The 17,552-nt window shown below is 35.9% G+C and overlaps 2 protein-coding genes across 2 annotated transcripts; both read left to right on the forward strand.

Moving 5' to 3' along the window:
- The first annotated feature begins 11,152 nt into the window (after nt 1–11,152).
- On the forward strand, nt 11,153–14,572 carry LOC112999390 (uncharacterized). Its single transcript, XM_026125543.1, has one exon. It carries the CDS (start codon nt 11,153–11,155, stop codon nt 14,570–14,572), a length of 3,420 nt encoding a protein of 1,139 aa, XP_025981328.1.
- A 991-nt stretch (nt 14,573–15,563) lies between these two features.
- Nucleotides 15,564–17,552, forward strand: LOC100818989 (uncharacterized). The gene has a single exon (XM_014766669.1). The coding sequence runs from the start codon at nt 15,564–15,566 to the stop codon at nt 17,550–17,552; it is 1,989 nt and encodes a 662-aa protein (XP_014622155.1).

Here is a 17,552-nt window from a genome sequence, read left to right on the forward strand (position 1 = left end):
TATAAAAATGATTGAAATTACTCTTTTACTCTCACCTCCTCCCCTCGCACCACCACCTTATTCGTATATAGTAGCCCGTGTGAAATTTGGAGGATAATTTCTTTTATATACAAAATTATATTAACAATTTTATTAAATTTATATTATTGAAAAAAACTAAAATCAACTTAAATGTCCATAGTATAGAACTTATTTATTAATAAATATAATAGATCTATAAAAAAGATAATTGAATATGATTAATTTTTAACATAACTATAAAATTAATTTTGATGATATTGTTCCATGAAGTCAAAGAAGATTGTATAAACAAATGAAACTACCTATCACTATCAGACCCACCCATATGAGTGATAAAGTTATCTTTATCCATAAATAACTCATGCATTATTCTATTATAGTCATTTTTATGAAGATAATTAATTTAACATCTTATAAAAAAATATTAAAAACAAACTAGGTGAATGAATGAAAAAAAATGTAAATTTAATAGTACATATTTAAAATTATAATTCTCATTTGAAGCACAATTAGTGGAATAAATTAACTGACATCTTTGTATTCCATCTATGTTGTGTTAATTCATATTTATAGTCATCCATTGCATGAGTAACCATAATAAGATAAATTTATTTGGAGGATTACTTTTTTATAATTATTGATTTTTTATGTTAAAAGAATCTTAAATATTTATATTTAAATTTAATGTATTCAAATTTTATATGAATGGTGTTTAAATTTCTTTTTATATTAAAACAATCTTCAATTTTTTTTTAATTTGGAAGAATAACTATTATATTTTTTTCCATACAATTATATATTTTATTTATGCTGTCTTAATCAATATTTATATGTATTCGTCACACGGACAAACATACTAGGACAAATCCATTTAAGTGATTAATTATTTTTTTATAGTTATTTGTTTGTTATGTCAAAAGACTCACATGTATTTATATTTAAATTTCATGTGTTCAAATTTTATATGAATAGTGTTCAAATTTATTTTGTATCAAAATAACCATCATTTCTTTTAATTTGAAAGACTCACAAGCAAAAAAGAGCACACCACTACCTTTCACCTTTCCACCAATTGTCTCTCAACCCCAACAACCCTGAAGTTACTTGTGAAGAAAGAAATTGACTTTTACCGCACTAAGATTGCCCAAAAGGAATATTGTTTTATGTAGAAGACAAGCTTGTAAGAAATATCACACCACAGAATTGCTGCATTGATTTAGATCTCTATTTCTTTGGTCACTCTTGAGACAACCATAACACTCACCTCATAAAAAAAAGAATACGATGTCACCAACATCATCATGGAACGTGTCTTGCCCGTATTATGCCTTATCACTCTTACATTCACAATCCAAGGAAGACCATCATCTTGAAAACCAAAGACATGGAACTGAATAACAAGAAAATAATTTATGAGAAGACGATAACCGTACATACCTACCTTCTTATGTGGAAACAGAGAATTGAGAAAGATGAGACAAGAAAACAAGATTTATACAACTTACAAAATTGCCTCTAGATACCAAGGAGTATTTAGCAAGATAAGAACAGATAGCAAGTGGAATTCCATTCCATATAGTTTTAAAAACCATTTTTATTTGTCACATTTTATTATTACCAAGTTTGTTGTCATTAGAATTATTATCCTTAGGGCTACTTCCAAGGCTACTGTTTGATGGCCCTACCTCCGAACAAAAAACTTATATCTGAATCTTGTACTTTAACAAGGTGGAGAACCAAAAAAGAACATATGTGGTCCTGCAAAAGAAGTTTTTCTTACTTGAATATCATAACTATTGGATAATAGTGATAAAATATTGACTTATTTTCCATCATAAATTAAGTATAGGATTATCGTGCGATAAAGATGTAAAGTATTTATTTTGTTGCTATAAAGATTTTAGATCATGCTGGAAGTTAAGAAAAAGAATTAATTATTGTTAATTCTACATGTGTTTGTCCCCCTGATGATCTTTTTTGGTTTAGTCACTAGATATGAAACTACATGGGAAAGCAAAAAGACACAGAAAGCTCAATGTCATACACAAGCACCTGCTCATCTCCAAACTTAACTTAACTAATTCCATGCATTTTCCTTCTCCATTAAGTTAAAAGACGACAATATTGAACAACTTAGGGGATTCAAACAACATATGTTCGACAAACATACAACACCATCATGATTTAGTCCAGTCCTCGTTACAACATCCGACTTTTATTGTGATACAGGACCCCCTTTGGAGTGTCCTTTAAACCAAACTTCCACATCTTAAGTCTCTTGTGGGACATCTTTACCTAAAACATCAAGTGTTAAAGAAGAAACACATGCAACACAATATGAGGAATAAAAATAGTGGTTGTTTCATGGTAAGGAAGAAAATTTCAAATAGGGGAAATAGATTAGTCTAGTGGACATAACTATGTTATGTCTCCACCATCCCATCAGTTAAATCACAACAAATGGTGGGTTTGGGCCTTTCAATCCCAGAATGTTTTCTCACACTTATATATTTTATTGTGACCTTATCTCTAGTAGTTGATGTGGAACTTAAGTTTTTCTCAGCACATCCCCTTATGCCCAACATTATTGGACTTGGTGTGTGGATGACATGGTGGGTGATTAGTTTCATGGAAATCTAGGATAGACTCTGATATCATCTTAAATGCTAGATTTGGGCATAACAATTTTATTTATTGTAATGTTGTGTGTCAAAGTATACCACACCACATGTTATTTTTAATATGAAAAAAGAATCAATATTGATTACAAAATCAATTAATTACTGATTAATAGGAAATAGAATATTCGAATAATAAATAAAATATCAAAAATAATGTCAAGACATAATATCACACTCCCCCTGAAGCTAAAGCATGTGTGATATGAACTTGGCTTGTTACAAACGTGATAAACCTAATAGCAACTAAAGGCGGTTCAAGTAATGTGGTTGTGTCAACGATGGCCCGCAGTGATGATGGAGCCTGATGTGACATCGGCTAAAGATGCGTGATGCTTTGTGTGTGTGAACTTCACGTGTTAGGGCCTTGGGTGGGGTCGTGTGCAGCGGTGTTTTGAGTTTGTTGTGCATGTGGACCACATGGCAATCTTTGGTGATGAAGATGAGCATTGTTTACCCTTGAAAAAAAAACTAGAAAGGTCCACTAGGGATGCCTTGAGGTTGAAGGAGAGAAGACTAGTATGACGCTGGTCACGCGTCGTGGCGGTCTTCGGAAAGGTTGCTGGAAATAGATAAAGCACGATGGTGTGATCATTGGATTGTGGGTCAGCCAAACATTGGCAAAACAGAGCCAAAAAAACAGCCAAACAAGGCCAAACAGTTGACACAAGAGAAAAAGCACGATGGGGAGGTCGCCAGAAAGTGGGTTGCATGGAAGCACCGTCACGTGTCAGAAAAGGGGATCTTGTGTGAGAGTCCGTGTCAGAAGAGGTCGCCGTCAGAGGCATTGGGTTTGCTGGAGAGAGGCATTTCTGATCGAAGGGTCACATCGGCGATATGGCTGCGCAATTGCAGTGTAAGGGCGCTTGCAACATGCACATTACTGTTCCCGCAAAACGAAAGCTACGGTGAAAAGGAAAAAATCACCCGAAAGAGGCACAGTTAACAGAGAGGTTCACCAATGAGCACGATTTTCGTTATTCCTCTATCAAGAATAAACCAAACTTTGATACCATATAACAATGTTATTTATTGTAATGTTGTCGGTCAAAGTAGATCACACATACTATTTATAATATAAAAAAGGAATGAGTATTGATTACAAGATCAATTAATAATTGATTAATAATAGAAAATAAAATATTCTAATAATAAATACAATATCAGGAATAATATCAAGACATAATCTCACAACATGGGAACTCTATGTTTCTCCTTGGGCTCTTCACTGCCACCATTGCCTTACTGGCATGTTTTGTCACAGCATTGGTATACAAATTCTGGCATATCTTATCGTCTTACCAACAACTTACTGAACAACAGTTACTTCCCTTTGAAGGTTCAGATGAGATCAAATTGAAATTGGTAATGACCAATGTTTGCCAATTAATTCCTCTGATTCCTCATGTCTTACCTCCCCTTTGTGTCGTAATGTACCTCTCTGTCTTCATAATCTTTTGTCAGTTCCCAGTATTAAAAGAACCTAATTAGTGTGTGTTAGTTCTGGATAATAAATATTGACAAATAGATCAAATTGATGGATAAGATTTCCACGTCTTTATTTTATCTTTTTTAATACTGAAGTATTTATGGAAGGGAAAGAAGTACCACAACACCTTTCGGTATGCCTCCCCCCGCCCCTTTCTAACTTCATTTTAGAAAAGGAAGTTGCTTTTGGTATGAGAAATTAAAAGGAGGTTGAATTCATGTTTTTATCCTTTCGTAAAATTCTAAGATATTGCATAATCTTATTTGTTGCTTAGAATTCAGATCTCAAAGTGAATATTTTGTTGAACCATGTAGAATCTGCACCCGTCAATTATTTGTCAATTTTTAAAATGCTCATTGTTGTGATAATTTATCTAGGATCGTAGATCCAAAAATCAATTTCACAAAGAAAGAGTCTAAGAAGACCACTTCTGAAGAAAAAATTCGGCCAGTCAGAGAATATTTATCACCACATGATATGAAGTGACTGGAGGCTTATGTTGGCAATCTTGCTGACTTTCATTTGGTGAGATCTCAAATGCTGGAATACTGATAACTTTATCTTAACGATTTCTTGATCATGACTTGACTTGCTATGTCCTAACAGTATAACACACGATGTTTAATCTTATGTTTGAAAGCGTGGTGGCTATAACACACAATGAAACCATGCTTAAAAGAACTGTATAATAAAATCAAACAAAACAGGGAGAATGAAATAGAGAAGTACTACTTAATAAAGGTGAGGGATTCATAAGAGAGAGAAATAAGACAAATAGTATCCTGTTCACAAAAACAAAGACTTAGAAAATTAATAAAAAAAATAGGATTGACAGATATATAAAAAATTAGAGTCTGGGCTTAAGACTTGACTCAACCCCACAAAACTTGTAAGGTGAGAGCTGTCCAAATCTTAAAAGCATTACTTAGGTCATATCTCTATTTGATGTGTGACTCTTAACACACCCTCACACTCAAGGTTTGACATATGAAACATGGACCAACATAGGTAGAATAAGAGGGATCTTAGCACTGCCTCACACTGAGGATTGGATATTAGGAGTGTGGACAAATGTGGGGGGAATAATAATAGAGATCTTGGCACAATAAAACATCTACTACAAACTTTGATATCATTTTAGAATATGAACTTAGGGCTTAAGTCAACCCCACAAAACTGACTTGTAAGTTGAGAATTACCCATATTTTATAATCACTACTTAGGCAATATCTCTTGATGTGGGACTCTTAACACACCACTCACTCAGGCCCAAACATGTGAAGCGTGAACCAATGCATGTGGAATATTAGGGATCTCCTCCTCCCCTCCTTGGATTGGACATCACTAGTTTGGACAAATGTGAGCGGAATAATAGGGATCTCAACAAGAACAAAATAGGAGGAACTTAAAGGAATAAAAAGACATAGAAAATAGGGAAATATAGAAAAGAAAAATTGGGTTGCCATTTAGATGCTGCAATCAGGGGTGGGTAAACGGGTCGGCCCATCCCGCATTCTTACACGGACCAAATAAATTGGTCCCCCCGCCCCACGGACCCCACGGGTTAAACGGGTCTGCGGGCCTAGTTTTAAAAGAATTTCAATTTCAATAAAAATACAACACAATCAAATTAAGTTCAATACAAATATAAATAAAATCTTAACAATTAGTCAATTACATCAATAAAATAAATAATGTCTTAACAAAAGAAAATCTAAGCAATAAATCTAAAATATATTTTTTTTTTGCTCAGTAAAAGTATATGATTGTATTAAAAGAGTATCAGAGGTACAAGGTTTACACTTAAAGTTACTAGACACAGGGTTCCGAATCAGACTTGGTGAAGTCTGCATAGGAACCATTGACTAGAACATTAGATTACATATTTAAAACCATTGTTATTGTTATAATGTATCAACCATCCCTAACGGATAAAGCCTAATATGAGATTGCTGGACCAATGATTGTAACTTGTCCCGAAGTAAAATATGAAACTTAAACATCTTTAATAACAAATAATTTCATATTTGAAGCAATAAAATCCTAATGCGGGCAACCCACGGGCCAAACCAGCATAGTTTGCGGGTTAACCGGAGCAGACAAAAAAATATGACATAACCATAGACTGTTTAAAAAAATTGGTTCGTTACCCACACGAACCGCGGGCCCCGTGAGCCAGTCCATGGATCTGGACCCGTTTACCCACCCCTAGCTACAATACTAAACTGCCATGACAACCATTTAACAACACAATAAATCTGTAATAATTTTGATTTTGATTAGATAAACTGTTGTGGCCAGACAAAAATGATCATTTACTTTAGGTTGCATTATGTGCATGAGCATCAATAGGTGAGAATTTTGATGGACCAAAATCAAAAAATGAGATGATGTTCTGCGTTAAGTTAAATCACATTTAAAATGGTTCAGGATGGTGGTCTAATGTAACATCCAACATTATGCACCATATAGATACTGCTGAAGTTATGGTGTAACTTTTCTAGCTTAGGCTCTTGATATAACATAATGCTGAAGACCTGTTTATGCGATTTGGAGTGCTTTAAGTATGATGTTAACCTTGTTTTTTTTTTGGACAGATTTTAGATTTAGTTCCCATCCTTACACATATGTACTTTCAAGAAAAGCTTCCAGTTAAATTGTCATATGTTCAAGCTTCTGTGTTACTCTGCATTGGTCTACAAAATCAGAACATTTCGTACATCCAGGTCTGCTTAAAAACTTACGAAGTATTACAATCATATGACTTGGTAGCATCTAATGCCTTGTACGGGCAACCAATAAAGAACAACCAGAAACTGTCTAAATTATCTTCTCATTATTTTGAAGTTTGCTATCATACATTGCTTGATTTTGTTTGAGATATGCGTAGACCATCTTGTTTTTGCCGTGATGTAAAAAAAAAACCATTTGGTTTCTTCCCCGATAAGTGCTTATTGAAAAGCTGTCTGAATATTCATTCTTGTTGAAAATCAGGAATAAAAAAATATACATTTATAGGAAAGTAGGATTTGAGGAAACGAAGTATCCTCTCATTATTAGTATTTATTGTAATGACATCTATATAATAGAGCATCCGTGGTGTTCTTAGACAGTTTCATTCCAACATGTCTCTGGTCTTCAACTAATTTAACAATATTCTCTTATGTGTCGCTTTATCTAATAGGGACAAATGAAGTTGGAAAGGCAACAAATATTGTCTCAATTTATAAAGATCATGAAGAAGTTCTACAAATATCTTAATGGCATTGAATCAACCTTGCCACGACTGAAAGACGTAAGACTTTGAACTATGGTTTAACTTGTGTCACTAAAACTCATAGCAAGTTTGGGTATTAAATCCCATATTTTTTTCTTTTTCTGTGGACTATTTTGTCCTTAGATTGTCATGGAACCTCTTGGTGTATCTGTGGATGAAGACCTCAACAATGCAGCTAAACAAGTTGAGGTATATATTTTATCTTTTATTTTTATTTTTTCTATAACCAATCTTAATCCCCATCCTTGCTTGTTTCCACCTTAAGTTCTTAGTGGCTCTTATCTCAAATTACTATTACTGGATAGGATGATATGAAGTCGAAAGTGGAAGCACCCTTTACTCCTGAGTTGCTCCAGCGGTATGCCATTGATGGTGGAGAATCTGACTTTGAGACTGTTTTAAAACATAATGGAGGAAACATACCCACGGGTGGTCTTATTAGTGTTATATCCAGCAGGAGTGGAATCAAGCCTGAAAAGGAAAATGGAAGTGGTAAAAAGCGGCGCAAAGACAATCACAGCCATAATTAAGCAAAAAAAGATGTTGACTACGAAGAACAAATTCGATTGCATTGAATTATTTAGGTTGTGTTATGTTAAAATATAAATGATACTCCTTAATTATAATATTTTTTAAGTAATTGACATCCATTACAAAATTTAGTTAATAATATTAAATTTGTTAAGAATCTGTGTTATTTTTTTTCATATTATCCTTACAGTTATTGACACTTATCATTTCACTTTGTTTACTTAATTATTTTTTGTCTAATTAATTAATTAATGTGTTAGTTATTTTCTCCAATCCTCATAAGAGAATGAATTTAATAATTTTTAATATTTATTGTAAAGTAATTAAGGGTATTTTGGTGGGAAAAAAAGTGACAACTCAAAATGAGTCTTATAACAAAGACAAACAATTTTTTTTTTTAAATCTTTTATTCCGGGACAAAGTATTTCTTTGAGCAAATTACAGTAATTTTCCTCAGTTTTACTCTAGTAACACATACTCTCCCTTCTTTTTTAGACGTTTCTTTGGCGCCCTCTCTCTGTATAATGGTGTTAACTTTCCTTAAATATTTTAGAGAAAATCATAATTACCCCTCTGCCACACGCTCTTTCCTCATTCTCATCCACAACATCACCGTTACTCCTGGCTTTAGCATTGCCATAAAGCGTCATGATTAATTTGTATGTAGTTGAGGAATTTATTTTAACAGATTTTGTGGTTGTATTTTTTTGTTTGAAAAAAAGGATTATGTAGTGTTTATAACTTGGTAACAAATTTAGGGATGCATCACGTGAATTGAACCAGAAATAAGACTAAAATCTATTGTTATTGTTTTGCTGATACTAAACTTTCAGAATATTTTATTAATCGAAAACAAGTAATTGTTGTGTGTTTTTTGCATAAAGAACCACAAAAAGAAGCATAAAAAAACATCTTTTTTAAGCTTCATTCTTTGTTTTGTGTGTGGGTGTGGATTTTTATTATTTTTTAGAGGTTGATTTTATTGTGTTTTGTGTTCTGAGTTTTAGGCTTCCATGACCATCAGCAACAACCAAACATGAGAGGATGAGGGCTTTTTGGGATTTTTATTTTACTTAAAATCATGTGTAAATCTTGTCTAACAGAATTAATATGTCGTGTGACGAAGAGGGGGTGCATTTGTAATAGGATAAGAGAAATTAAGGAATGCATTTGTAGGGTGAAAAAAGAGAGAAGATGCATGTGTAATTCATATAAAACTCGGGATAATAATCTTTATTCCAACTAAACTACTGAATTTCTTTAAAAATTGAAAAGAAGTTACAAATAAACAGAGGTACAAATCCCCTCAAACAACTTAATAAAACCAATAGCTAGGCAGTCCACATCTATCATGGAAAAAAACACTCTTAAGAAAATCAGGAACAAGATCCCACAACCTAAAACCCCTGAAACCCGAACTTTGGATTCCAGAATCTGCTAATTTGTCAGTGCAAATATTGCTCTCTTGATATACATGAGATACCGTGAAATTCATTTGCTTGGTCATGAAAATAAAATTCAACCAACGATTTCTCCATTGCCATGGCGCAATATCCATGCTTTTGAATGCAGCAACGTACGACCAAGCTTGAATCCATTCTAACCATAAATGGTGACAACCACGACTCTGATATTTTAATGGCTTTCACGGCTGCCAATAGTTCTGCACAAAGTGCTAAGGTGCTTCCAATATGCCTCGAGAAACATCCCATAATGATACCCCAGTAATCTCTAAAAGTTCCTCCCCGAGCTGAAGCAGCTGGTGTCCCCCAGTAGTACCATCAGAATTACATTTAGCCCAACCATACAAAGGAGGGCACCATGTGACCATATATAAATTGATGAGTTCTCCGATGGACAACGAAACACGTGGTTAATGGTGAGTCATTTTTTTTAGTTGATATATACCAACTTAGAACCGATTGAGTAGGTTTAAAAAAATTCGAAAATTGTCACTATTGTGGAAACACATACAATGCACGGGTAATTTATTGGCCAAGAATGGAATAACACGTATAAAAGACATAATCATAATAATCATACGTGAAAAAAATGTAAGTCATTATTTCAGAAGATTAAATGTATGGGTTCTATTAGGGTATGTGTTAGCCCATATTTTTGATGAGCTAAAATATGCTCTAAATACGTATTAGATGTCGTCTTGAATTTTGAAGCGTATTAAAGAGCAAGAATCTTGTCAGAGTCTGTTGAATCGAAAAGAAAGAAAGTGCTATTAGAAAGGATTCACAGGTTCAAGGAAGTATTTACAAAATACAAGGCTAAGACAAGAAAGAGGGCTTCGAACCATTGGGCAAATCGAGCTGGCGTATGGTCGAATCGAAGTCAAGGCAACAAGATTTCTGGATTTGGCGCAATTTCTGACAAAACTTCACAAAATTAGTTCGACTTCGAGCAATGTGGGTAACCGTTCTAAGGAGCAGTTATGTGCATGCAAGGTGTACGTAGCAGGACACTTGGCATTAGGATAGTGTTCGACCGTTAGGGCAGTTTATTTTCGAATGTCTATATATAGCAGTTTTTAGTCAGATTTCGGGGTCGCAAATCATTTCTACAAATCCTTATACACTCAAAGTACCCAGCGCAGAGAGAAACGAGTACGCAAGGAAAATGTATGATTGTGAACCATTTTAAGTTTCTGTAAACTTTACATTTCAAGTGCAATGCAGTTTACGTTTCACTTTATAATTCCTGTCTTTTAAATGGTTCATTCGATCGAATGAACTCGCTGACCCCTTAAATTCTGCATTTTACTTTTCTCTTGTCAATTTACTTCCAGCATTTCGTTCCTTTCAAAGAACTTTACCTTTTACAAATTTCAAACCAATGAATGTTTGTTGCAACGATGAACATTAAAGGCTTTACATCTAAAGCAAACACACAAATGGCATGCTCCTGAGATTCACTAGTCGATCTCGCAAGCAACTCGATTAGACTAGCGATTGTTTACCAAATTTCAGCGTAAACAAATTGGCACGCCCGGTGGGACAGGTCAATTGTGTGTTTCTGCTTTAAATTATTGTTAAAGTTTTATTCAGTGCTATTGGTTTATTGCATTCTTAATTGTTTTGATCTTGTATGCATTTAAGAAGTGGGAAATCTGTTCCACACTTAACAGAATTTAAAACTCGTATAAGGATGGCTAGACCACCCCCAAGTAATCGAAACAATGACCTTCCAAATATGGAGGGGCAACCAACGCAGACATCTGTCAGTAATGCCAATATAAATTCTGGCATAGGAGCAATTCCTGACCAAACTGTTGGCACGATAAGTTCGACTGCTTCGACGGTTATGAATCAGACAGGGGTAACTTCTCCCATGACCAACATGACGTTGGCAAGTTCGACCACGTCAGCGTCTGCTTTTGCCCCATGGAATAACCCCAGTTTAGGGAATCCCAGTGGAAGTCCCTTTCGACCGCTTCAAAACCCTCTATATGGCATGCCTACATCTTTGATGGCAGGGCTGCAAAACTCTCAACAAAATGTAGAGAATCTTAATACGTTCTCTCCATCAGGGTCTGTAGCGGGCAATCAAGGTAGGGTAATTCCTCAACATTTAACCAATACATCCGTTTTGTCACTCAGACAACAAATGGATGAAAGTAACCATGACATGGTTAACATGTTAACACAACAAATAGGAACTGTCATTAACCCCTTAATTCAAAATACAAATGACAGTTACCAAATGTTAACAAATCAAATAAGTCGAATTGCTGACTTTTTTGGGGCACCACCCATACAGCAACCACCAATTCGACAAATCCAAATACAGGCGCCTGTCCAAGAGATACAGATGCCTAACAATCCAGGGATGCAAATGGCTCAAGCACCACAACCAGTGGCACGCATAGAGCCACCAGCCCAACAGGTTGAACCAAACCCTGATATAGTATTGGTAAATAGAAACCAAAATGCTGATGAAGTAATAGGGAATATTCAACAAAACCGTTTCAATAGGCAAAATAACCTGGCCCAAATGGTCGAAACAATTTTAGTACAGAATGGTTTGAACTTGGGCTTACACAGGCCCAATTTTGTGTCTCCATTATCTGAGTATGTGTTACAGACAGAATTACCAAGGGGTGTGAAAATCCCTAAGTTTACTAAGTTTGCAGGAGAAACAAATGAGTCCACTGTCGAACACATTGCTAGATATTTGGTCGAGGCAGGGGATTTGGCTAATAATGAAAATTTAAGAATGAAATATTTCCCTAATTCCTTAACTAAAAATGCTTTTACATGGTTTACTACCCTTCCTCCTCATTCCATACATAATTGGAACCAATTGGAAAGGATTTTCCATGAGCAATTCTATATGGGACAGTCTAAGATAAGCCTTAAAGAATTAGCCAGCGTTCGACGTAGGGCACCTGAATCAATTGATGATTATTTGAACAGATTCAGACTCTTAAAGGCAAGGTGTTTCACCCAAGTCCCTGAACATGAATTAGTCGAAATGGCTGCTGGTGGCCTAGACTACTCGATTAGAAAGAAATTAGATACCCAGTATTTAAGGGATATGGCTCAATTGGCTGATAGAGTTCGACAACTCGAACGATTGAAGGCTGAAAAGGCTAGAAATTCTAAGTTCCACAAGAAGGAAAATGTTGCGTATGTTGAAACCAATGACAGTGACCAGGAGTTCGATATTATTTATGAAGATATCGAGGACAATGAGGTTGATTTAGCAGAATTAAAACCTGGACCTCCTTATGTTTGTAAATTCCTTAAACCTTCCAATGGAAAAAACCCTGTTGAACCTAAAAATGATAAATTTGTGTCTAAAACTTATACATTTGATATAACTAAATGTGATGAAATATTTGATTTATTAGTCACAGATGGCCAAATTGTTGTTCCTAAGGGCTTGAAAGTACCCCCAATCGAACAACAGAGGAAAAGGGGTTATTGTAAATTTCATAATTTCCTTGGCCATAAAACCTCACGTTGTGTTCTTTTCAGGGATTTGGTTCAAAAGGCTCTTAACGAAGGGAGGCTCAAATTTGGTGAAAAACCAAAGGTTGCCCAGGCAAATGCTGAAACATCCAAAGCTGCTGAAACTCTCTATGCAGAGCCCCAAGAAATAATGATGGTCGAAGCAATGGAGTTGTCTCAGGTGCAAGTTCAGGGCATATCTGAAGAGGATTACAACGAACAAATGAAGGTTGTGTATCCTCAGGCTGAGGAGGATCTAATTGATTTCTTGAACAGATGCAAACTCGAAAGCAAGAGTGTGATGCTCTGCCCTCGCTGCAGTGCAGTATGTGATAGGGAGGCTACTGAGAGCCTCAAAAAATACCAAGTTGTTAACAAGGGGGCAAAACAGAACCAACGTTTTGATAAAGGCGAAAGGGTTATGGTGCAGTCGAATAGTAATCAGAAGTATGATCGAAGGAATACTTTCGTTCCTCCTGGATCAGTTCCGGTCGAAAAATGGATGCACCAGGGTCTCATAAGGTTCAACAAAGGGGCCATGGAAGTAGGTGGTTCGAGTGGAACAAAGCAAATTGGCCCACAGGAGGCTAATAGGTACTCTTATAGGAACAATTACAGAGGAAAGAATCCTATGACGAGGACCCAATGGCGCAGGTTCCAGCGTCAGAAGAAATTGGCCCAACAGAATCTGCAAACGGGCCAGTATAAAGAAGTATCTAGGAGGCCAGTAAAAGAGAGACTCCTGCCTCCAGTAGATGAAGATAAGATGGAGGATGAGGATCTACTGGATTCTGAACCAGACTTTGATGTCATCTGTGTGGTATCTATCTTGCCATCTGAATATGATGTCCAGTCTGAGGTTACTGAGATCGAAGGTGAGTTCGATCATTTTGATATGGCTGACCCAAAGCCAGTGTGCTATTATGTTATGAACAATGGCTGTGTGGAAGAACAATTAGCTTATTTCGAAAAGCCAGATTTTCAGATGAAAAGTCATCTTAAACCTCTTTTCATCAGGGCAAAAGTTGAGAATGTTGGAATCAACAAAGTGCTCATAGATGGAGGAGCGGCTGTCAACTTAATGCCTCGATCTATGCTCTACAAGATCGGGAAACATGACACTGATCTATCTGCCCACAACATTGTGCTCTCTAATTATGAGGGCAAAACTGGCTATTCTTTGGGAGCCATTCAAGTAGATGTTGCTGTAGGCAGTATAGTTCGACCAACTTTATTCCTGGTGATACAGTCCAAGGCTAATTTTAACTTGCTATTAGGAAGGGAATGGATCCATGGAGTTGGGGCGGTGCCATCTACTCTCCACCAGAAACTCATTATCTGGAGGGAGGATGGAATTGTTGAAAATATAGAGGCAGATCAAAGCTTCTATAAGTCAGAGGTTGATAATGTTACTCCACAAACCTTTGACAAAAATTTGGCTAACATAGCACCTTGTGGTGACAAGGAGACTGTTTTCGAGCCAAGTGACAATGTTATCCACTCTGTTAAACTCCATCCTAGCCATGGGTTTATATGGGAGAGGGAGGAAATTGATGCAGTTTCCTCTAAAGATGGGGTCATTCCACCAACTGGGTGGAATATATATGAAGATTAATATGCCTGAGGCCACTGCATGGGCCAGAATTACGGCTTATATGGCCGAAAATAGACTAAATACGGCCTTGGAGGCTGAGTCCCAATAAAATATGGCAGTTGAAGCCAAGATCGAAGATCATGAAAACAAAGAAACAAAGGATCGAAGACTGGACTGCATTTATGATGATGAGCCACTGGGTTTTGAGAAAAATCCCATAAGTGAGGTGCCAAAGATGCAGGCTCAAGATCCTTTGGAGGAGATCGACATTGGAGATGGCTCGATAAAAAGGCCAACCTATATCAGTGCCAATATCACCTCAAGTCTAAAAGAAAAGCTGGTGCCTCTTCTTAGAGAATTTAAAGACTGTTTTGCTTGGGATTACCACGAAATGCCTGGGTTAAGCAGAGAAATGGTCGAAATGAAATTACCTATTAAGGAGGGGAAAAGACCAGTAAAACAACTACCAAGAAGATTCGCACCAGAAATCATGTCCAAGATTAAGGAAGAGATCGAAAGGCTGCTGAGGTGTAAATTCATCAGATCTGCCAGGTATGTCGAATGGTTAGCAAATATAGTCCCTGTCATTAAAAAGAATGGAACTCTTAGAGTATGCATAGATTTTAGGGATTTAAATAATGCTACACCTAAAGATGAATATGCTATGCCAGTAGCGGAAATGTTGGTAGATTCAGCAGCTGGCTTCGAATTTTTAAGCATGTTAGATGGTTATTCTGGTTATAACCAAATATTTATTGCTGAAAGTGATGTGTCAAAAACAGCATTTCGATGCCCTGGTGCTTTAGGCACTTATGAATGGGTGGTTATGCCCTTTGGGTTGAAAAATGCTGGGGCCACTTATCAAAGGGCCATGAATTCCATGTTTCATGATTTTATTGACACATTTATGCAAGTTTATATTGATGATATAATCATCAAATCCTCCTCATAAGATAGCCATTTGGATTACCTTAGGCAATCTTTCGAACGAATGAGGAAACATGGATTAAAAATGAATCCATTAAAGTGTGCTTTTTGTGTGCGTGCAGGAGATTTCCTTGGTTTTGTGGTGCATAAAAAAGGCATTGAGATAAATCAAAACAAGACAAAGGCTATTCTTGAGACGAAGCCTCCTTCGACCAAAAAACAGCTTCAGTCTTTGCTAGGAAAAATCAACTTCTTGAGGCGATTCATCTCGAATCTAAGTGGCAAAGCTCAAATTTTTTCGCCATTACTTCGACTCAAGAAAAATGAACCATTCAAATGGGATGAAGTGCATCAAAAGGCTTTCGATGAAATTAAAGAATATCTGATCAAGCCTCCTGTGTTAATGCCTCCTAGTCGAAACAAGACTATGAAGTTGTATATTGCTGCGTCTGACAAGACCATTGGTAGCATGTTGGCTCAGGAAGATGATGATGGCGTAGAGCATGCAATTTATTATCTTAGTCGTGTACTAAATGATGCAGAAACTAGATATAATGCCATAGAAAAACTTTGTCTTTGTTTGTATTTCTCTTGTGCAAAACTTAAGCAATATATAAAGCCTGTTGATGTTTATGTATATTCTCATTATGATATTATTAAGCACATGTTGTCAAAACCTATTTTACACAGTAGAATTGGAAAATGGGCTTTGGCATTAACAGAATATTCTTTAACGTACAAGCCTTTGAAATCTGTTAAGGGTCAAATTGTGGCAGATTTTATTGTAGATCACTCAGTGATCGAAATGCCGCAAGACTATGTCGATACAGAGCCTTGGATTTTGTATTTCGATGGTTCGAAACACAAACGTGGAACTGGAATTGGAGTTTTAATAATATCTCCCAATAAAGTTCCAACTAAATTCAAATATAAAATCAAAGGGCTTTGTTTTAATAATAAGGCTGAGTATGAGGCTCTAATTACAGGCCTTGAAATTTTAATTAGCTTGGGGGCAAGAAATGTTAACATAAGGGGTGATTCAGAACTAGTGTTGAGACAATTAACACAAGAATACAAATGTATTAATGAACACTTAGCAAAATATTTTGTTATGGCAAGTTCTCTTCTGAATCATTTCGATTACATTAACATTGAGCATATACCTCGACAAGAAAACCAAGAAGCAAATGATTTAGCCCAAATAGCTTCAGGGTACAAAATGTCGAAGGAAAAGTTAACTCAGTTGATCGAAATAAAAGATAAACTGGTATTACCAGAGCCATTAAGCACTAAATTGCCAATGCCAAAACTTGTGGGGGCAAGTACACCACAAAATAATGAAGATGAAAGCATAGATGATCTCCAGGGAAAAATTCAAATTTTGGCCATTGACAATATGTTAGATAATGATTGGAGAAAGTCCATTGTTGAATATTTGGAAAATCCAATAGGTAATGTGGCTCGAAAGGTCAAATATAGGGCTTTAAATTACGTGATTGTGGGAAATGATTTGTTTAAAAAGACTGCAGAAGGAGTGTTGCTAAAATGTCTAAGTGAATCAGAAGCATACTTGGCAGTTTCCCATGTTCACAGTGGGGCCTGTGGATCACATCAAGCAGGCCATAAAATGAAATGGCTTTTATTTCGACAAGGTTTGTATTGGCCTTCGATGTTAAAAGACTGCATAGAATTTGCTAAAGGCTGTCAGGAATGCCAAAAGCATGCAGGGATACAGCATGTACCTGCTAGTGAGTTACACTCCATAATCAAACCTTGGCCTTTCAGAGGATGGGCTTTGGACCTAATTGGTGAAATCAAGCCTGCTTCTTCTAAGAACCAGCGTTATATTATAGTTGGTATCGATTACTTTACAAAATGGATCGAAGCAGTCCCTTTGCCAAATGTTGATCAGGAAGCAGTAATTAGTATCATTCAAAATCATATTATTTATAGGTATGGTATTCCTGAAACAATTACCACTGATCAAGGTTCAGTTTTTACTGGACGAAAAATGCAAGAATTTGCCCAAAAAATTGGCTTTCGATTATTAACCTCAACACCATATTACGCGTAA

Source organism: Glycine max, chromosome 14 (assembly GCF_000004515.6).
Source record: "Glycine max cultivar Williams 82 chromosome 14, Glycine_max_v4.0, whole genome shotgun sequence".
Lineage (NCBI taxonomy): Eukaryota > Viridiplantae > Streptophyta > Magnoliopsida > Fabales > Fabaceae > Glycine > Glycine max.